The sequence below is a fragment of the Alosa alosa genome, chromosome 11, assembly GCF_017589495.1.
Source record: "Alosa alosa isolate M-15738 ecotype Scorff River chromosome 11, AALO_Geno_1.1, whole genome shotgun sequence".
Classification (NCBI taxonomy): Eukaryota; Metazoa; Chordata; class Actinopteri; order Clupeiformes; family Clupeidae; genus Alosa; species Alosa alosa.
In genome coordinates, this window is record NC_063199.1 from 21,251,562 (window position 1) to 21,268,102 (window position 16,541).

At 42.0% G+C, this 16,541-nt stretch overlaps 1 protein-coding gene across 3 annotated transcripts; it reads left to right on the plus strand.

The window, feature by feature from the left end:
• Positions 1-258: 258 nt before the first annotated feature.
• Positions 259-12,461, plus strand: sqor (sulfide quinone oxidoreductase). 3 transcript variants are annotated; one of them, XM_048256619.1, is made up of 10 exons: positions 263-694; positions 1,700-1,914; positions 5,542-5,712; positions 5,930-5,983; positions 6,381-6,575; positions 6,843-6,986; positions 7,221-7,404; positions 10,755-10,822; positions 11,488-11,666; positions 12,053-12,461. In XM_048256619.1, exons 2-10 carry the CDS (start codon positions 1,705-1,707, stop codon positions 12,108-12,110), a joined length of 1,263 nt encoding a protein of 420 aa, XP_048112576.1. In that variant the 5' UTR covers positions 263-694; positions 1,700-1,704; the 3' UTR covers positions 12,111-12,461. The 3 variants fall into 3 exon arrangements, with proteins under 3 accessions (XP_048112577.1, XP_048112576.1, XP_048112575.1); XM_048256618.1 differs by having other exon boundaries at positions 269-694; positions 6,777-6,986; positions 12,053-12,458; XM_048256620.1 differs by lacking the exons at positions 10,755-10,822; positions 12,053-12,461 and adding an exon at positions 10,213-10,282 and having other exon boundaries at positions 259-694; positions 6,777-6,986; positions 11,488-11,615.
• The last annotated feature ends 4,080 nt before the right edge of the window (positions 12,462-16,541 follow it).

Sequence of the window (16,541 nt, forward strand, 5' to 3'; positions counted from 1 at the left end):
CGAGGCCATTTTTCCGGCACTTGATTTCGTCTTTAGAAGAGTTAGCTTACAGCCATCAAGAGAATGCAATGCGTTGTTGTGTTTGTGGAAAACGTTCGAAAATGTATCTCTGTGAAAAGGCTTCTATCCTAAATTAACATGGCAACGTTGCCGAAGAAATCTTATTGTCTAGTTATATTGCAAGTGTTAGGTAGCGTGTTGGTTAGCGCGTCAGCCTCTATCTCGTAGCCTATGTCAGTGGAGGACCGCTGTTCGAGTCCAAAAATAGCACGTTTTTTTTTTTTTTGCAAAGGTTCATGTTGTCTGTTGTTTCGGACTGTCAAATTAAGCGGACATTTTAGTACCAACCCATATTTTTTCACTGCACAGAATAGGTTAAATTGGCTCAACGCAAAGTTAGTGTGATTATGTCACCATTTCTTGAATCGGAGTTACATCTGCAGTAAATAAGGTAAAACTACCTGCTCGTGATGACGTGCTAATTGTTTATCCTTAGTTAACATTTACTGTCTATAATGGTATGCATCCCATCGAGATCCGTAACACGTGGCAAAGTCTCTGCTACAGTATATGGGAGTGAAATGTTGACATTGAAGTTGTTCACCTCATCTGCACTGTTGCTCAACCTGCATATTACAAGTGAACAAGAGTCGGAAAACCAAGCCTACGCTGAATGAACTAGACAAACGACAAGGTAGGCAATCGGGGCATCGATTTAAAGTGAGGTTTTAAAAATATCACATAAAAAGGGCTCGCTATAACCGTAGGCCTATTTGTTTGTAGCCTAGGGCGCGGACCAGGACCACCCAAGTTAATTTGTTGGCCCATAGCACAAGTCAAGGAGGCTAGCCTACGACACGTTTGATCTGAGCATAAACCATTGTAGGCCTACGGATTGTGCCTTTTCATTATCACAGAGGGCGTATTAGCTTCGCTGTTAGCTTAAGTCATAAAAAGGGTAACTCTAGGGTAAGCTCCCCCCTCCCCCCGCGTTGACAATATTTGTCCGTTTCCCGGTTTTAGGTGCGTGCATTTGGTCAGTTATAAAAAGTAGCCTGCATAGTAGCCTAACTACATCCACATACAATATCTTATAATAGGCCTACAACAACTCCTGACAAGGATGTATTCGTTTGGACAACAGGCTATACAGCCTAGAAAGGCTAAACTTAGGCTACCTTTAGTTTGTTAAATGTAAAGCCTATCTTAATGTTACCTTTCTTGCCTATCTGAAATAACTCCTAGCTTTGCTCCTTCCTCCTTTCTGTTTTTGTTGTTTTCAAAAACCTGTTATATCCGCGAAAGTTTCCCCCCACCGACCACGGACCATCCAACGCATTCAAAAGTAACGCATTCTATTAGCTATTCCAGGCGTCATGTTTAATAAGCTGCCCTTTTTTGATAAACACATACAGAGTTTATAAATGATATCCTTTAATTTCATGTTTCCATATCATTATGACCTGAATCGAAATTATGTATTTATTCATGAATGAATTACAAAAGATTTAAAATGTTAATTTTACACCTGTCCGCCATAGCCCTTTTCATCTCGCGTAGCCTACCCCCTAGAAGCAGCTCGCGTACCACAGTTTGGGAATCCGTGCTCTAGGCTACATTTTTGTAAATGCTGTCTAGGTGTCTCTCACACTGCATTAAGTCTGAAGTATGATTCTAGCACACAACCTTTCCCCCTCAGCAGTCATGACAGCGTCTGCTCTGCGCGCACAAATGTCCTGGAGGCGGACTTGCCAGAGGACGAGCTACCAGTGCTTCCACACCACCCACCGAACAGAGTCCAAGGAGCATGTGAAGGTTCTGGTGCTGGGGGGAGGGAGTGGAGGCATCACAATGGGCGCCCGCATGAAGCGGAAAGTTGGAGCCGAGAATGTTGCCATAGTGGAGCCAAGTGAGGTATCCTAATCCAGTGGCCAAACTACGGCCCGCCACCTAATTTTGGGTGGCCCCCCAAAACATGTCCGTGGTATATAGCAACCGGCCCGCACGGGAGTACGACATCGTCAAACTCTTAAGGTTTTGCACCTACGTCATAATGTCATGTGACCGTTTGTTTACAACTACAGTGGTAGGCAAGGCACTGCAGAGAGTGGTAGGCAAGCCTACAACAGTCGGGTTGCATAGGCTACACATAGTTACAAATAGCTTCAAAATTGAAATATTGACTGGGATGCCGACCACTTGTGTAGACCCTAACAATTGGTTTTACAATAAGAAGCAAAAGGGCTACGAACGACCGTTTAGCCTACCTATCCTCGTGGTTGTGGGGGATGATCATTAGCAGCTGTGAAGTCTTTTATTCTCAAGATAGCCTAATGGTGTAGCCTACTGTCTCTAAGACGAGGCTAAAATACAAATCTACAGTAATCCAAAAAATGAATTGCCAGAGATAGGCTATGAAGGGAAAAAGTGCAGCATTTTAAACATGGCAAGATTATTTTTACCGAACAGTTTGTTCTAATTTGTCTCGTGAAATTGTGGCTTGTGGACATCAATCACCTATCTTCTGTCCTTCTATTTCAAGTTATCATGTCATTTGATTATATAATCACAACAAATGCTAATAAATGAAAACAGAATAGGCTTATGTGCTATAGGCTAACGTTACAGGTCACAGGTCTACAGAGGCTAACTCCCATATGTCAAAAATAAACTGATTTGATCCTAATTGTTTAGCTTATCACACACAACAACTTAACACAGCAACCTCAAGCACCACTGTTGAACCTAGGCTACTGCTTCAGTCATGTAAGAAATAAGCAGTTTATGAATTATCTTTACCCGTTTAATCAAGTCCACATGACCAAAATAACAACATATTTAAAGGCTGAGCTAGCATAACAGCCTAACTAATAAAAAGTTTCATACAATTAACCCTTAAAGGTGTAGGTTTTTGAACGTTCTAAGTTCATAACAATTGAAGGTTCTAAAATTCTATGTTGAATTCAATGAACCCAGATATTCTTTAGAACGTTCATTTCCCAACATTCCCGTCACACCGGTGTGACGGTACTCCTTTAAGGGTTAATGAACTTTATCACTCACATTCTGAGTTTTTCTGGGTGGTTATATATCCATGCAGATCGTCTTCGAATAAGCCATCGCTGTTATATGATATAATATGTTACAGGATTCATGACTAACGCCATTAATGTTACATGATGCTGACTGACGCTGGCTATAACATAACCTAACATTTGGTAGTCTGCCTACCAAAACCTGTCGCTGTTCAGTTGAAGTTAAATTATCAAATATTGTTTGATTTTGTGTCAGCTTTCAGAAGGAAGACATGTTCCTTTCTGGTCAAATTTCACAGCTTCTAAGAAAGGCTATCGTCTTTGTGTAAACCGAGTTTTGAACAGAGAAAAAAAGTTAGGCTACCATTAAGCTACATGCAGGTTCTCCCATAACGTTATCGATACAGATCAATGCACCAAATCAGGGCGATTTTAGCGAAACAACGTTCCTGTGACAGGCTATCAAATATTGAACAATGGGATAACGTTTCATCATCACCTTTATTGATGCCTGAAATGTTGACATTGCTGAAATACAGAGATGTAGCCTACTGAGAGGCAGCTGCAGACAACGATGTTCAATGGGTTCAACTTGTCCCTTGCCTACCAGCTGGATGTAAACAAAGCTATAGAACCTAGAATACGTCACATGAAAAACGTTAATAACCTCCGCAATTTCCCCTGTTCATTCTCTATGGCGAGTCTTAACAGTACACATGTAATACTCTTTTTGCCCACTGGTGGTTATTTTGGCGCTGTTTCGCGTTTGCCATCAAAAACGGAATGAAATGTAGGCCTTCCTGCAAACAATGTAAGAGGCCTATGCTGACTGCATCAGTGCTCAAAGTATTGTAAAAGTTTATCAATTAATTGTTAATAACTAACTAACTTCTATTCAAGTCATATTTCTGGGACTTTCTGGGATAATTATTTCTATTTTGTATTCACTCGTTCAAATGTTCATAGGCCTACAAAGAGGTCACAAGTTCAGGTGAGTGAAAGTTAGAATGGTGGTCATTTCAGACCACTTCAGCGCTTCATAAAATTCTCATAGTTTGAGAACTTTACATTTTCAGAGTTAACACATTTTTAATAAAATATACTTGTGGGTATATACTTTGGGAATGCAAAAGCCTTTTTATTAGTATTATTTAATTTGAGTTTCGTTTTACACTGATATGGCATGATGGCAATATAAACACAGCTAACAATGGTATTAAATTGCAATAGCCTATAGATTAAATGTAATGGAATATTCAACTAAGGTAGACTGCTGTTGTTCACAGCACTAAGCTATTTATGGTTACTGATATACTCCGAGTCTCTGGCCCTCTCTTAGAGCCAGGCATAGTAAGCTGGCCCTCAGAAGAAAAAGTTTGGGGACCACTGTCCTAATCAATCTCACACCTTGTAATTTTGGAGCTGACACAGTATCCTCACCAACTGTTGTCCTCAAAACTGCATATTCTGACCTGCCCCACATCCTAAAACGACCCAGACATCAAATTCGATGCACATTTATTTGTATATTGCATTGGTCGTCTTTACACAGTCATATTAGGCCTACTTATGTGTCCTGTCTTTGAATAATATGTAAATATGATTGTAGGCCTATGTTGTATCACATGGTCGTGTTTTCTCGTAACATACGAATAGAGGGCATGTGTTCAGGGCTCGAAATTAACTTTTTTTCTCAGTGTCCCGCAGCTGTCCCGCATTCTACTTGGCACTGTCCCAGACTTAAAGGAGAATTCCGGTGTGATATTGACCTAAAGTGTATTGAAACATGATACCGAGTGTGAACGTATGTCTCATAGCCCATCTCGGCTTGTCCCCTGCACTCCAAAATCTGGCGCTAGTTAGCCGATGCTACCAACAGCTTTTTCAATAGTGGTGCTTCGGCATCGGGCTAGCCATGCAAATAAATCACTGTTTTACACCCATTTACGAGGCTCAATGTATCTCCACACTTCATTGGTAGACTTCCGAGGGCCCTGACATTTAAAACGAGACATTGAGAACTTTGAAAAAGCACTGGTAGTTTACTTACAAGACGATTTATACAGACAGTATCTTCACAAAGTTTAGCGTTTGCAGCCATCTTGAATTTAGTCACGATAAGTCAAGCAACGAGTAAGAATGAACAGGTATGATAAGGGATCAGATTCCAAAAATAATTCAGTGGAAATGCATGGATTCCAGTTGCTGCTACTGGAAGAACTTCTTTACAGATCAGCTGGCTAACGCTGCTTTTGCCAGCTGCTCGTTACACCAGGTCAAATTTTGTATAATTTTATTCAGATGAGAAAGATACGTTTAGATTCCCATGTGAACAGTTTAGGAAAAAATGACCTATTTTGAAATTTGCTTTGCCATTTTTTCTACTGTCCCATAATCATTCTATTATGTCCAAACATTTTTTATGGTCCCCGGGACGTCGGGACATCGTTAATTTCGAGCCCTGCATGTGTTCACGCAGAAATCCCTGAAATTTGAATGTTTGTAGATACATTACTACCAGCCCATATGGACACTGGTGGGTGCTGGAGCTAAGAGCGTGGAGTCGTCTGGTCGGCCAACGTCTAGCGTCATCCCCTCTGGGGTGAAGTGGGTCAAATCCAGAGTGATGGAGGTTAACCCAGACAACAACTCTGTTCGCACAGACTGCGGGAAAGAGGTAGGTCATAGTTGAACAAAGTTAGATAATGATCACAAATACTTTACTTTGGTGTCTCATATTCTTTTATTTTATTCTGTTTGTTTCCTGCCAACCATGTTGTCTATTGTCAGAGAAGCCAAACCACTGATGTCTAGTAATTTAATGTCTGTAATGTAATGTGTAATGTGGGATAAAGGTGTCTGAGATGCTGACGGCTGTTTCTTAACCGTTGCAGATTTCCTATGAGTATCTCATTGTGGCCCTCGGCCTCCAGCTCCACTATGAGAAGGTAATGCTCCTAAGCAACACAGGAAGCACCCGACACTCGCAACACACACGTCTCAGAGACATGTTCTGTGATTGAAGTCATTTTAGACCAGACGATATGTTTATTACTTCATTACATGCACCAATTTGGGAATCAGATATATTAAAGGTATATTTCTTGAGAGTTGTATGCTTTTTAAAAACAGACATAATGAATTTAAAGGTGCAGTCAGTGATTGCACAGGAAGTCGCTTTTGTTTATGTTTATGTTTCTATTGAAATTTATTAGCAGACGCTTTTGTCCAAACAAAACACACCAGAGAGGAAGCTCACCCCTGCCTATTGGGTTGGAAGTTCAAACATCAGAAATATCAGACTTTGCTATTAGCATTGAATTATCATTATGTCGAATTCCGTAGATTAAAGGTCTTCCAGAGGGGTTTGAACACCCCAAGATTGGCTCCAACTACTCAGTGAAGACCGTGCAGAAGACCTGGAAAGCCCTGCAAGACTTCAAGGAGGGAAACGCTATCTTCACCTTCCCCAACACACCGATAAAGTGTCCTGGAGCTCCGCAGAAAATCATGTACCTGTCTGATGCATTCTTGAGAAAGGTTGTGACAACTATGTTTGAAATTGACCGTGCAAAGTGCATAATGTGATGTGGAATCTTATCGAAGGGAAAAAGAGCGTGAAAATGCAATGAAGGGGGAAAATGTTGATCACAACTTTTACATGTGTTTTGTTCATTTTGATTTCTCATAGTGATTATTATCGAATAATATATTGATATTTTTAGGGTGTTTCTCTTTCAGACTGGCAAGAGGTCAAATGCAAACATCATATACAACACGTCTCTACCCGTTTTGTTTGTGGTCAAGAAATACGCAGACTCTCTGTGGGAGGTTGTCAAGTCTCGAGACCTGAATGTAAATCTCCGACAGAACCTCATCGAAGTCAGGGCAGACAAGCGGGAAGCTGTGTTTGAGAACCTGGACAAACCTGGAGAGACTAAAGTGTTTGAGGTAATTACTTCTCTCACCATTATGATGTGAAAGGAAGTTTTTCTATCTTTAAGTGTTGTTTGTGAACAGGAATTTGCCTTGAATTATCAAACCCCATAACAAAGACTGTAATGACTTCTAGCTTTAGCTGTGTGTTCCTGTATTAAACCTCCTTTAGTGACCTCTGCCTATAGTGACCTCTGGCTGTAATTACCTCTGGCTGTAATGGCTGTGTGCTCCTGGTTGTGTCCCCAGTATGAGATGCTGCATGTGACCCCCCCAATGGGCCCCCCTAATGTCTTGAAGGGATCTCCACTGGCCGACGAGGCCGGCTGGCTCAACCTCAACAAGGAGACGCTTCAGCACAATGTCTACCCCAACGTGTTTGGCATCGGAGACTGCACCAACCTGCCCACCGCCAGGACGGCTGCTGCTGTGGGTGAGTGCCCCCGGAGCAGGCTACAAACCTCTACGGCAGGGCCAGTGTGATTAGTGCTTACACAAGTACACAAGGATACAAGGAAGTTTATTGTCACATGCATATAGTTACTGGAAGTAAGAAATGCAGTGAAATTATGTCTGGTGTCAGCCTATTTGTGCATTTATGGGGGTGTAAAAAAGTGCAGTAGAAGAGGGGTTTAGTAGATTAAGTGGCAAGGGCTGCATAAGAAAGGTGGGGGAGGATTGGGATGGGGGTACCAACAAGGAGCACCCAAGAGCAACAGGGGCAAGGAAAAACTCCCTTACCAAGGAAGAAACCTTGAGCAGATCCACGGCTCAAGGGCCTAACCCAACTGCCAGGGGTCTTGGTGTGTGTGTTGGGGGGGGGTGACAGGGGAGATGGGATAGTGTGCTGTGTATGTGGGGAGAGGGCAGTGTGCAATATATGTGTTGGAGAAGCTTCCTCATGAGACAATGTGCTGTGTATTGGGGGGGGGGGGGGGGCAGCAGTGTGCTGTAAGTATGTTGGGGATGTGTGTTGGAGAAGCTTCCTGATAAAATAATGTGCTGTGTATGTAGGGGAGAGGGGGGAGGTGTACTGCAAGTATGGTAAAGGGACTTACTATTGCAAGCAGAGTACTGTATGTATGTGAGTGATGACGGTGAAGATGTGTGTGTGTGTGGACGGGAGGGGAGTGGAGCAGTGACTGTGTGTGTGTGTGTAGTGTGTAGGTGGGGGCAGTGTGCTGTAAGTATGTAGAGGATGTGTGTTGGAGAAGATCCTGAAGACAATGTGCTGTGTATGTAGGGAGGGGGGGCAGTGTGCAGCAAGTATGTAGAGGAGGCTTACTGTAGCAAGCAGTGTGCTGTATGTATGTGAGGTGATGACAGTGATGATGTAAGTGTGTGTGTGTGTTGGGGATGTGGGTGGGGTGGGGGGGGGGGCAGAAAGGCTAGGCAATCAAGGACATGGGTAGATGGAGGAGAAATCAAAAATAATAAATAAAAAGTTCTATGGAGATGTGCAAAAGTTGGAGAAAGTCAGATGTGTGTGTGTGTGTGTGTGTGTGTTTTGACATGTGATGAAATAAGAAAATGAATAAAAGGTCTGTAGCATAGGGAGAGGGATGTAAAAGTGCTAAGTCTTGTAGGTGTGTGTGTGTGTGGGGTCATGAGTGCTGAGGAGTGAATGTGTGCAAAGTCAGTATAGTGTGAGTTCAGAGTTCGGATGGCCTGGGGATAAAACTTCTCCTGAGTCTCTCAGTTCTGGCTTTGTGACTACATAGGTCTTCTTGATTTCAGCGGTAGGAATAATCCATTGTTAGGATGAGAAGAGTCCTTCAGAATCTTTTGGGCTCTTAGGAGTACTCTTCTGGAATAGATATCTTGTAGAGCAGGGAGTTGAGTTCTTATAGTACGTTCAGCTGAGCGCACTACTCTCTGCAGAGTACTACAATCTCTAACTGTGGAATTCCCATACCAGGTGATGATGCTACCAGTTACAACACTCTCAACCGCTGAAGTGTAGAAGGCCTTCATGATGGATGTAGAAACTTTGAATTTCCTTAGCTGACGAAGGAAGTAGAGTCGTTGTCTGGACTTCTTCAGAACATGTTGAGTGTTAACAGTCCATGTTAAGTCACACTTGTACACTTACCACAGGTGGGCTTGCTGTCTATTAGTTCGGCAAACCCTGTATCTCCTTACATAGGGGCCTGTTCTGTGTGAACAACACTGCAGCCGGTCAGCAACACACACAATGCTATTGCAGCCGGTCAGCAACACACACAACGCTATAGACCTCTGAAGTTCGCCTTCAAAAAAGCTGCCATCTTTGACATCCGGTATCTGGTGATTTTTCCTATAGGAAAATAACATGGGGATTTTGAATTATCGCACCTGTTAAACCCCAGAGCTAACTCCAGAGCTACCCCAGAGCTAACTTGCAATGCAACTTGCCATAGGTAGCTAGCTTCAATTAACAATCGGATCTCCTTATATGGGCAAAGATGGCCGTTTTGGTTCTTTTTTGAAGGCGAACTTCAGAGGTCTATGGCCACGATCAGCAACACACACAATGCTATTGCAGCCGGTTGGAAACACACACAACACTATTGCAGCCGGTCAGCAACACACCCTTGCACACACAACGCTATTGCAGCCGGTCAGCAACACACCCTTGCACACACAACGCTATTTAGCCGGTCAGCAACACACCCTTGCACACACAACGCTATTGCAGCCGGTCAGCAACACACCCTTGCACACACACCACTATTGCAGCCGGTCAGCAACACACCCTTGCACACACAATGCTATTGCAGCCGGTCAGCAACATGCACAACACTATTTGTATAAATAAAATTACAAATAAATTAGAAGGGCCATATTTTCTCCATGATCAGTTCATCGTAATGGTCAGATAGGTGTTGTTTTCCAGTTTATAGAGGCAGAGGGATATGTGCAACAATCATAAGGAAACATGACTAATTACATTCCGTTGAGAGGGACTCACCACTTCCTCCCTGTGCAACCAGGTTTACAAACACTACCAGTGGCAAGATAAGATATTCAAACAGTGGGACTGAAATGAACTTATTAACATTTAGTGAGGCTCAAGAGCACTTGGGCCTTTTGTTTTACACACACCCCAGGCAGTGCTGTGTGTCTCCCCTATAGTCACTGTGTAGCAGTACTGCCAGTGAGGTGAGCTGGGGAACAGACTGTGAGATCTGCTTTCAGACTCTTGAGCTGTGAACTGTGAGATCTGCTATCAGGCTCTTGAGGCGTTTGACCTGTTTTACAGCTGCACAGTCGAGGGCGTGCTTGACCGGACAATCAACAAAATAATGAAGAAAAACAAGCCTGATAAGAAGGTGAGGTGTTCGATTACATCAAAAGATAATGTGCCGTTTCCCTCAACAGGACAAGGTAGTGTTCAGGTGTTCAATGTTTGTTTCTAAGGTACAAAATGTTTTCTTTTTTAGTCAAAACAAAATGTTTCTAAAAAGCCTGTTTTTCTTGCCACTGTCACCTTGTGCTTGCTCTAGGGGTTCTGGTTCTGTATTCTGTAAAGTGCTTTTTGTTTAAATAGCTAGTCTTTTGTTTTTACACACACAGTATGTTGATGAGTTGTCTGTTGAACGTATTGTCATCTCTTTGTGATAAGACTGACACCTCATTGTGATATTTCCCAGGCAGTGCTGTGTGTCTCCCCTATAGTCACTGTGTAGCAGTACTGCCAGTGAGGTGAGCTGGGAACAGACTGTGAGATCTGCTTTCAGACTCTTGAGCTGTGAACTGTGAGATCTGCTATCAGGCTCTTGAGGCGTTTGACCTGTTTTACAGCTGCACAGTCGGGCGTGCTTGACCGGACAATCAACAAAATAATGAAGAAAAACAAGCCTGATAAGAAGGTGAGGTGTTCGATTACATCCAAAAGATAATGTGCCGTTTCCCTCAACAGGACAAGGTAGTGTTCAATGTTTGTTTCTAAGGTACAAAATGTTTTTCTTTTTAGTCAAAACAAAATGTTTCTAAAAAGCCTGTTTTTCTTGCCACTGTCACCTTGTGCTTGCTCTAGGGGTTCTGGTTCTGTATTCTGTAAAGTGCTTTGTTTAAATAGCTAGTCTAATTTAAATAGCAGGCAAAGTGCAAAGTCTACTGTCTTAACTAAGTACAAAATCTTACTAAAGCTAACTTAATAATGAAGAAAATCTAGTTGCTAATTTACTAAGATGAGCAAGATCCCAAGCTCAAAGATCGGTGGGTCAGCTCAATGCTCCTACATGCCACACGATAGCATTAGTATACACACAAGACACTTTACTCAATGCACATGATGGCTTTAGTTTACACACAAGACACTTTACTCAATGCACACGATAGCTTTAGTTTACACACAAGACACTTTACTCAATGCACACGATAGCTTTAGTTTACACACAAGACACTTTACTCATTAAGTGACTTTGCTCTCTACCTATTATTAAGTGGGGCCCAATATCTGTTGGTTCTATTTATTATTTAAATGATCAGAATTTGATTAGTCATCTATCTCCCTGCTCTGTTGTGTTTGTAGTACAATGGCTACACCTCCTGTCCTCTGGTGACCAGCTATAACACGGTCATCCTGGCTGAGTTTGACTACTCCTTCCAACCTCTGGAGACGTTCCCTCTGGACCAGAGCAAGGAGAGGAGGACCATGTACTACATGAAGGCTGACCTCATGCCCCACCTCTACTGGCACGGCCTGCTCAAGTGAGTACACAGACCACGGCCTTCACAGCAACACGGGGCCGGAGGACAAACATCTTCATCAAAATGCACTAAACACTCTGGAGGAGAAAAATTATCAAAATTGGATTGAGTGTGACAGAGAGAAAATTCAGTGTAGAAATTCACAATTTTACTTCAATCACTACACAATGAACATGTATCAGCTATTAAATGGTTATGATCTGCTGTGTAAGGATTCTGCTCTTTTCTCTGTTGGGTAGGTGTACATCATGTGCTGTATCATTGTGGGGCATAGATAGAAATCTCTTATTTCCCTCCTAGTGGAGGCTTCATCAGCTGATGTAGAATCTGTTGTTTACTTACTCATGAAGCTCCATCTGAAGTAGAATCTGTTGTTTGCTTCTCAGGGGTCTGTGGGGAGGACCGGGTCCATATCGCACCATCATGCACTTGGGGATGAAATAGAGTCCAGAGACCACAAGGATGTCTTCACCCTCTGGATGTCTTCACCCCCTGGAAGTGGTCATCCTCTGCCCCCGGAAGCTAAGGGCTCCATATCTAAAGTAAAGTGACTGGTATCGATGATCTAAAAGTAATCCAGATACATTCACTTTAGCCATTGAAGACATTGCTGGATATTTAGTGCATATTTTGGGCAACAACCCAAAGAGAATATAATGCTATCGTGTTGTATTTTATACCTTGTATATGTTATGTAAGGGATAACAGCCACCGAGGTGTCCTGTTATACGGAATTAATGGACGAGGGCGAGGGGCAAAAAACGTAATTATTCCATATAACTGGACACACCTCCAAGGCCGTTATCCCGCTTATCACCCGGTTGCCACTGTAAAGCAAAGGAAACACGCGGTTCCATTTAAAAAGAAGCTCACTAGTTCAGCTTGTTGTACAACTTTCGTTGGCCCCATAAAACAGCGATAGCATGGACAGTTAGCTTGTTTACAGTTTATTCTATTGTTGCGCAGCCTGCGACCGTCGTCCTACAATGGTTGTTATAGTTACCATTCATAAGCATTGATATGGAACTGTGTGTTGTTATTCGAAATTAATAGCCACCCCACCAGCCAATCAGAAAAGAGTATTTCTTCTCTCTGGGTGATAAAGCCTGTGATGTGATTGTGGTTATATCCACTAACAAACTTTGTATAATATATTATAGCCTGTGATTGTAATTATATGTATCAGAAGGGTGAGAATTAAACGCTTTAACTCTGAGGAAAATGAAAAAAAAATTAAAAAAAATAAAAAGGGAAATAAATGATCACAACTTTGAATTCAGGGTATTTTCAAAACAAGATTATTCATACCTGCTTTGCAGCTGAGCATTCATGCCTTGGTGTGCCCAGACTAACTTGTTAGCACATTTGAATTTGCTCTGCAAAGTATCAGTATCAGTATCTATCTCATTGACCGCCGCTTGTTGGCGGTCATATAGGGATTGTTTTTTTTTTTTTTCCCCCCCCCGTCATCTACTTCCTGACTTTTTGGTCAACGATACCTGGGACACTGAAACACCGGGGCACATGAAATTTGGTGGGTATGTAGCCCCACTAGACTTTTACGGAAAAATTTTGTTTGGTCCCCGGGGGCCACTCTGGGGGTATGCCAAGTTTCGTAGAATTTCATCCATGGGGGGGTCTAAAAAAAGTTATGTGTACATTTAGTGACTGTACACTCATTGGCCTGTAGATGGCGGTGCACACATATACACACGCACACACACACACAGGCACGCACATACTATCGGTATCGGCAATTAGAACGGCCGATACATAATTACAAATTCAGTAGGATTAAAGGAAAACCAAATATTCATCATCATCATCATGGCTGCATTTCCAGTATTGGCGATACGTAGTCGTTTGTCCACCAGATAGTCGTTGCAGTGAGACGTAAATTTGTTGGAAGTTAATCTAAAGTGGGTTGGAAAAACAATGGACGCTTCCTACAAGGACTGTAGTTTCCCATTTCTTCTTGAAGCCAAAATAAATCTGAGAATGTTTATCGGACATGCTTGGTTTTTACTGCAGGTACGTTAATCTTATAATATCAATAGCTATAGGACCTAGGTACAATAATGTTACCGTTAGCATTGGTTGAGTGATGGAGGCCAATTTGATTGCATTTGTAGAAAACTATAAATGCGGTTATACCAAGCAAATTGATAGTAGCACTGTAATTGTATCTTTCGACTGTCATCTCATTCTGGCCTACGAACAAGCTAAGTAAGTTAGCCACAACGTTCCCTAACGCGATGATTTTCTAATGGAAAATATACCTGAAAGAACCTGTCTATGATGCAAACACCGGGCTGGGACATTTCTGCTTGCTAAATAGGTTTTTTTCTGCTGTTGATTTGGTCACAGTCCTTGGTGGCCCTGTCAGTGCTTTGTAAAGTGTTGCATTAAGACCACAAAAGTCTCAAAAAGCATCTGAGCTAACGTTCATTCCCAAACACCCACTAGGCTACTTCAATACTCTATTTTCAAAATTAACGCACCCGTGATGATCTACATCTAAACCAAATATTTTAGAGCGCACTGTATCCAAGTAGAGATGTATCCAAGGCAGGGCTGTACACATAATGGTAATATTATTTGTTGCACGTGCTACAAAAATCATTCTGTGCAATTGATGATTTACCAACGTTACACCGGTCCGATAAAGTTTTGCCTATGGCTATACATGCATGAGACTGAGACGCCTGTTTATTTGTTTTAAGTGCGTGCAGGGTGTGAGGGTAATCGATGTGCTTTGATTCCAGCTTAGTAGTTGTAGTCTGTGAGATTAAAAAAGCATGTGTGTGTGAAGTATCCAAACAATGACACCTTCATTATGGCTTTCATTCTGGCTGCTTTAGCCACAGACCTTCAGCTACTGTGCAGTGGGTGCCATTTAGAAGTGGCTACTTCATTCACACTTTCCGTGATTCACGGAGCTTCACTTTTCGCCACGATGTGGCAGCTTAAGTCCACTGATACTGTAAGGCGTAAGCCATTGGTTTCCAAAGGAGATTTTATTTGTGTCGCCAGCATAGCCTATTGACAATGTATGTTGTAAATAGGCTACCTTATACCTGTAGCTTAGGAAAGCTAACAGCTTTCTATTAGGATCTAGTTTGTTAACAGTCAAGGTTTTGTCATAACTCCCTGATGCATTTTTGCATTTAGAATAGCCAGAGCGTGAATATCTCAATCGGAAAATTAAACAATATCGGGCGCCTACCATGGACTAGGCTGGGTGAACCCAGCCTGATCTGCCGGCGATTTATTTTTTGATTTCTTAAAAGATTGAGCTTGGTCTGGTGAAAGCCAGACTAGCCATGGACCTCAGTTACACAATGCAAGGGAACATAAATCAGCCTATATTTGCACGAACAATAACGGACAACAGCTCTTCAACTTGGCCCGTTAAAATGTGTATGAGTCTAGTGACGCGTTTCATGAAGGCCCATTAGGACATGTCAGTTATTTGCACCACTGGTTAGATGTAAAACTGCATTTCGTTTCAGACTACTGGTACTTAATTTGTGCATCGACAATAAAGTATCACATGAACTAAAGATGACTAAAATCTTATGTAGAAGAAGAAACATTCACAAAAAATCCATCCATCCAAAAATGACCTTTCTTTTTGATAGCTGTTGAAAACTGCATGGAACTGACAGAGATGTTTTTGTTTATTAATTAATAAATAAATAAATAAATAATAAACATTATGCTGATACCTTCTGCTTTCCCCAAATACAATGTAGCCTACAGGTAGGTGTAAGTGACCTTTCATCAATTTCATCAACTGTGATGAACTGCCCTACTTGTGATTGTTTAGAGATTTTAAAGGTTTTATAACAATGCTACCTTTTTTGGCTATTCTACAATCTATTCACCTTTGCAGCGCCAGTAGGCTACTTTCTGTGCAGTTGCACACACACACACAGGCATGCCAAACAAGCATACACAAAAGTTTCAAGAGTGGGGGATGGAGTAAAAGATGGAGACAAATTGATTAGTGTGATTTATTTTTGCGGAACGGATGTACAGGACTGAGCGGCGGTCATATTTTGTACCGCTATGCGGTACATCTAGTTTTTCTCACTGCATATATTTCTTAAATAACATAAGCCCTTAAGCTCTCTTTTATTTCCCATGTGTTTGGGAGTGTCTCTCATTCTGCATGTTTCCCATTTCACTTTTGCATGTTTCTTATGTCTCTTCCTATGGCCATGTTTGACAAATTTAAGTCTAATGTAGGTTTGTTTGCTGTTTCAGATAAATAATTTTTTTTTTTGCTGAATTTAGTAGGTCTGCTCTGTGTTATAATGAAGATAATTTGTTGGTCTGCTCTGTGTTATGCCAAGATAAATTAAAAGTATTTGTATATCGGGTCTGCTCTGTGTTATAATGAAGAGTATTATGGTCTGCTCTGTGTTGCCAAGAGGTTGATTCAGTGCAGGCTACCCCAAATGCAGCAGGACAATGAAAATATATTTCAAGGATACCAGGATACAAGTAAGTTTATTGTCACATGCATATAGTTACTGGAAGTAAGAAATGCAGTGAAATTATGTCTGGTGTCAGCCTATTTGTGCATTTATTGGGGTAAAAGTGCAGTAGAAGAGGGGTTTAGTAGATTAAGTGGCAAGGGCTGCATAAGGGAGGATTGGGATTGGGGGGGGGGGGGCACCAACAAGGAGCACCCAAGAGCAACTGAGGCAAGGAAAAACTCCCTTAACAAGAAAGAAACCTTGGGCAGATCCATGGCCCAAGGGGCTAACCCAACTGCCAGGGGTCTTGGTGTGTGTGTTGGGGGGGGGATGACAGGGGAGATGGGATAGTGTGCTGTGTATGTGGGGAGAGGGCAGTGTGCAATATGTG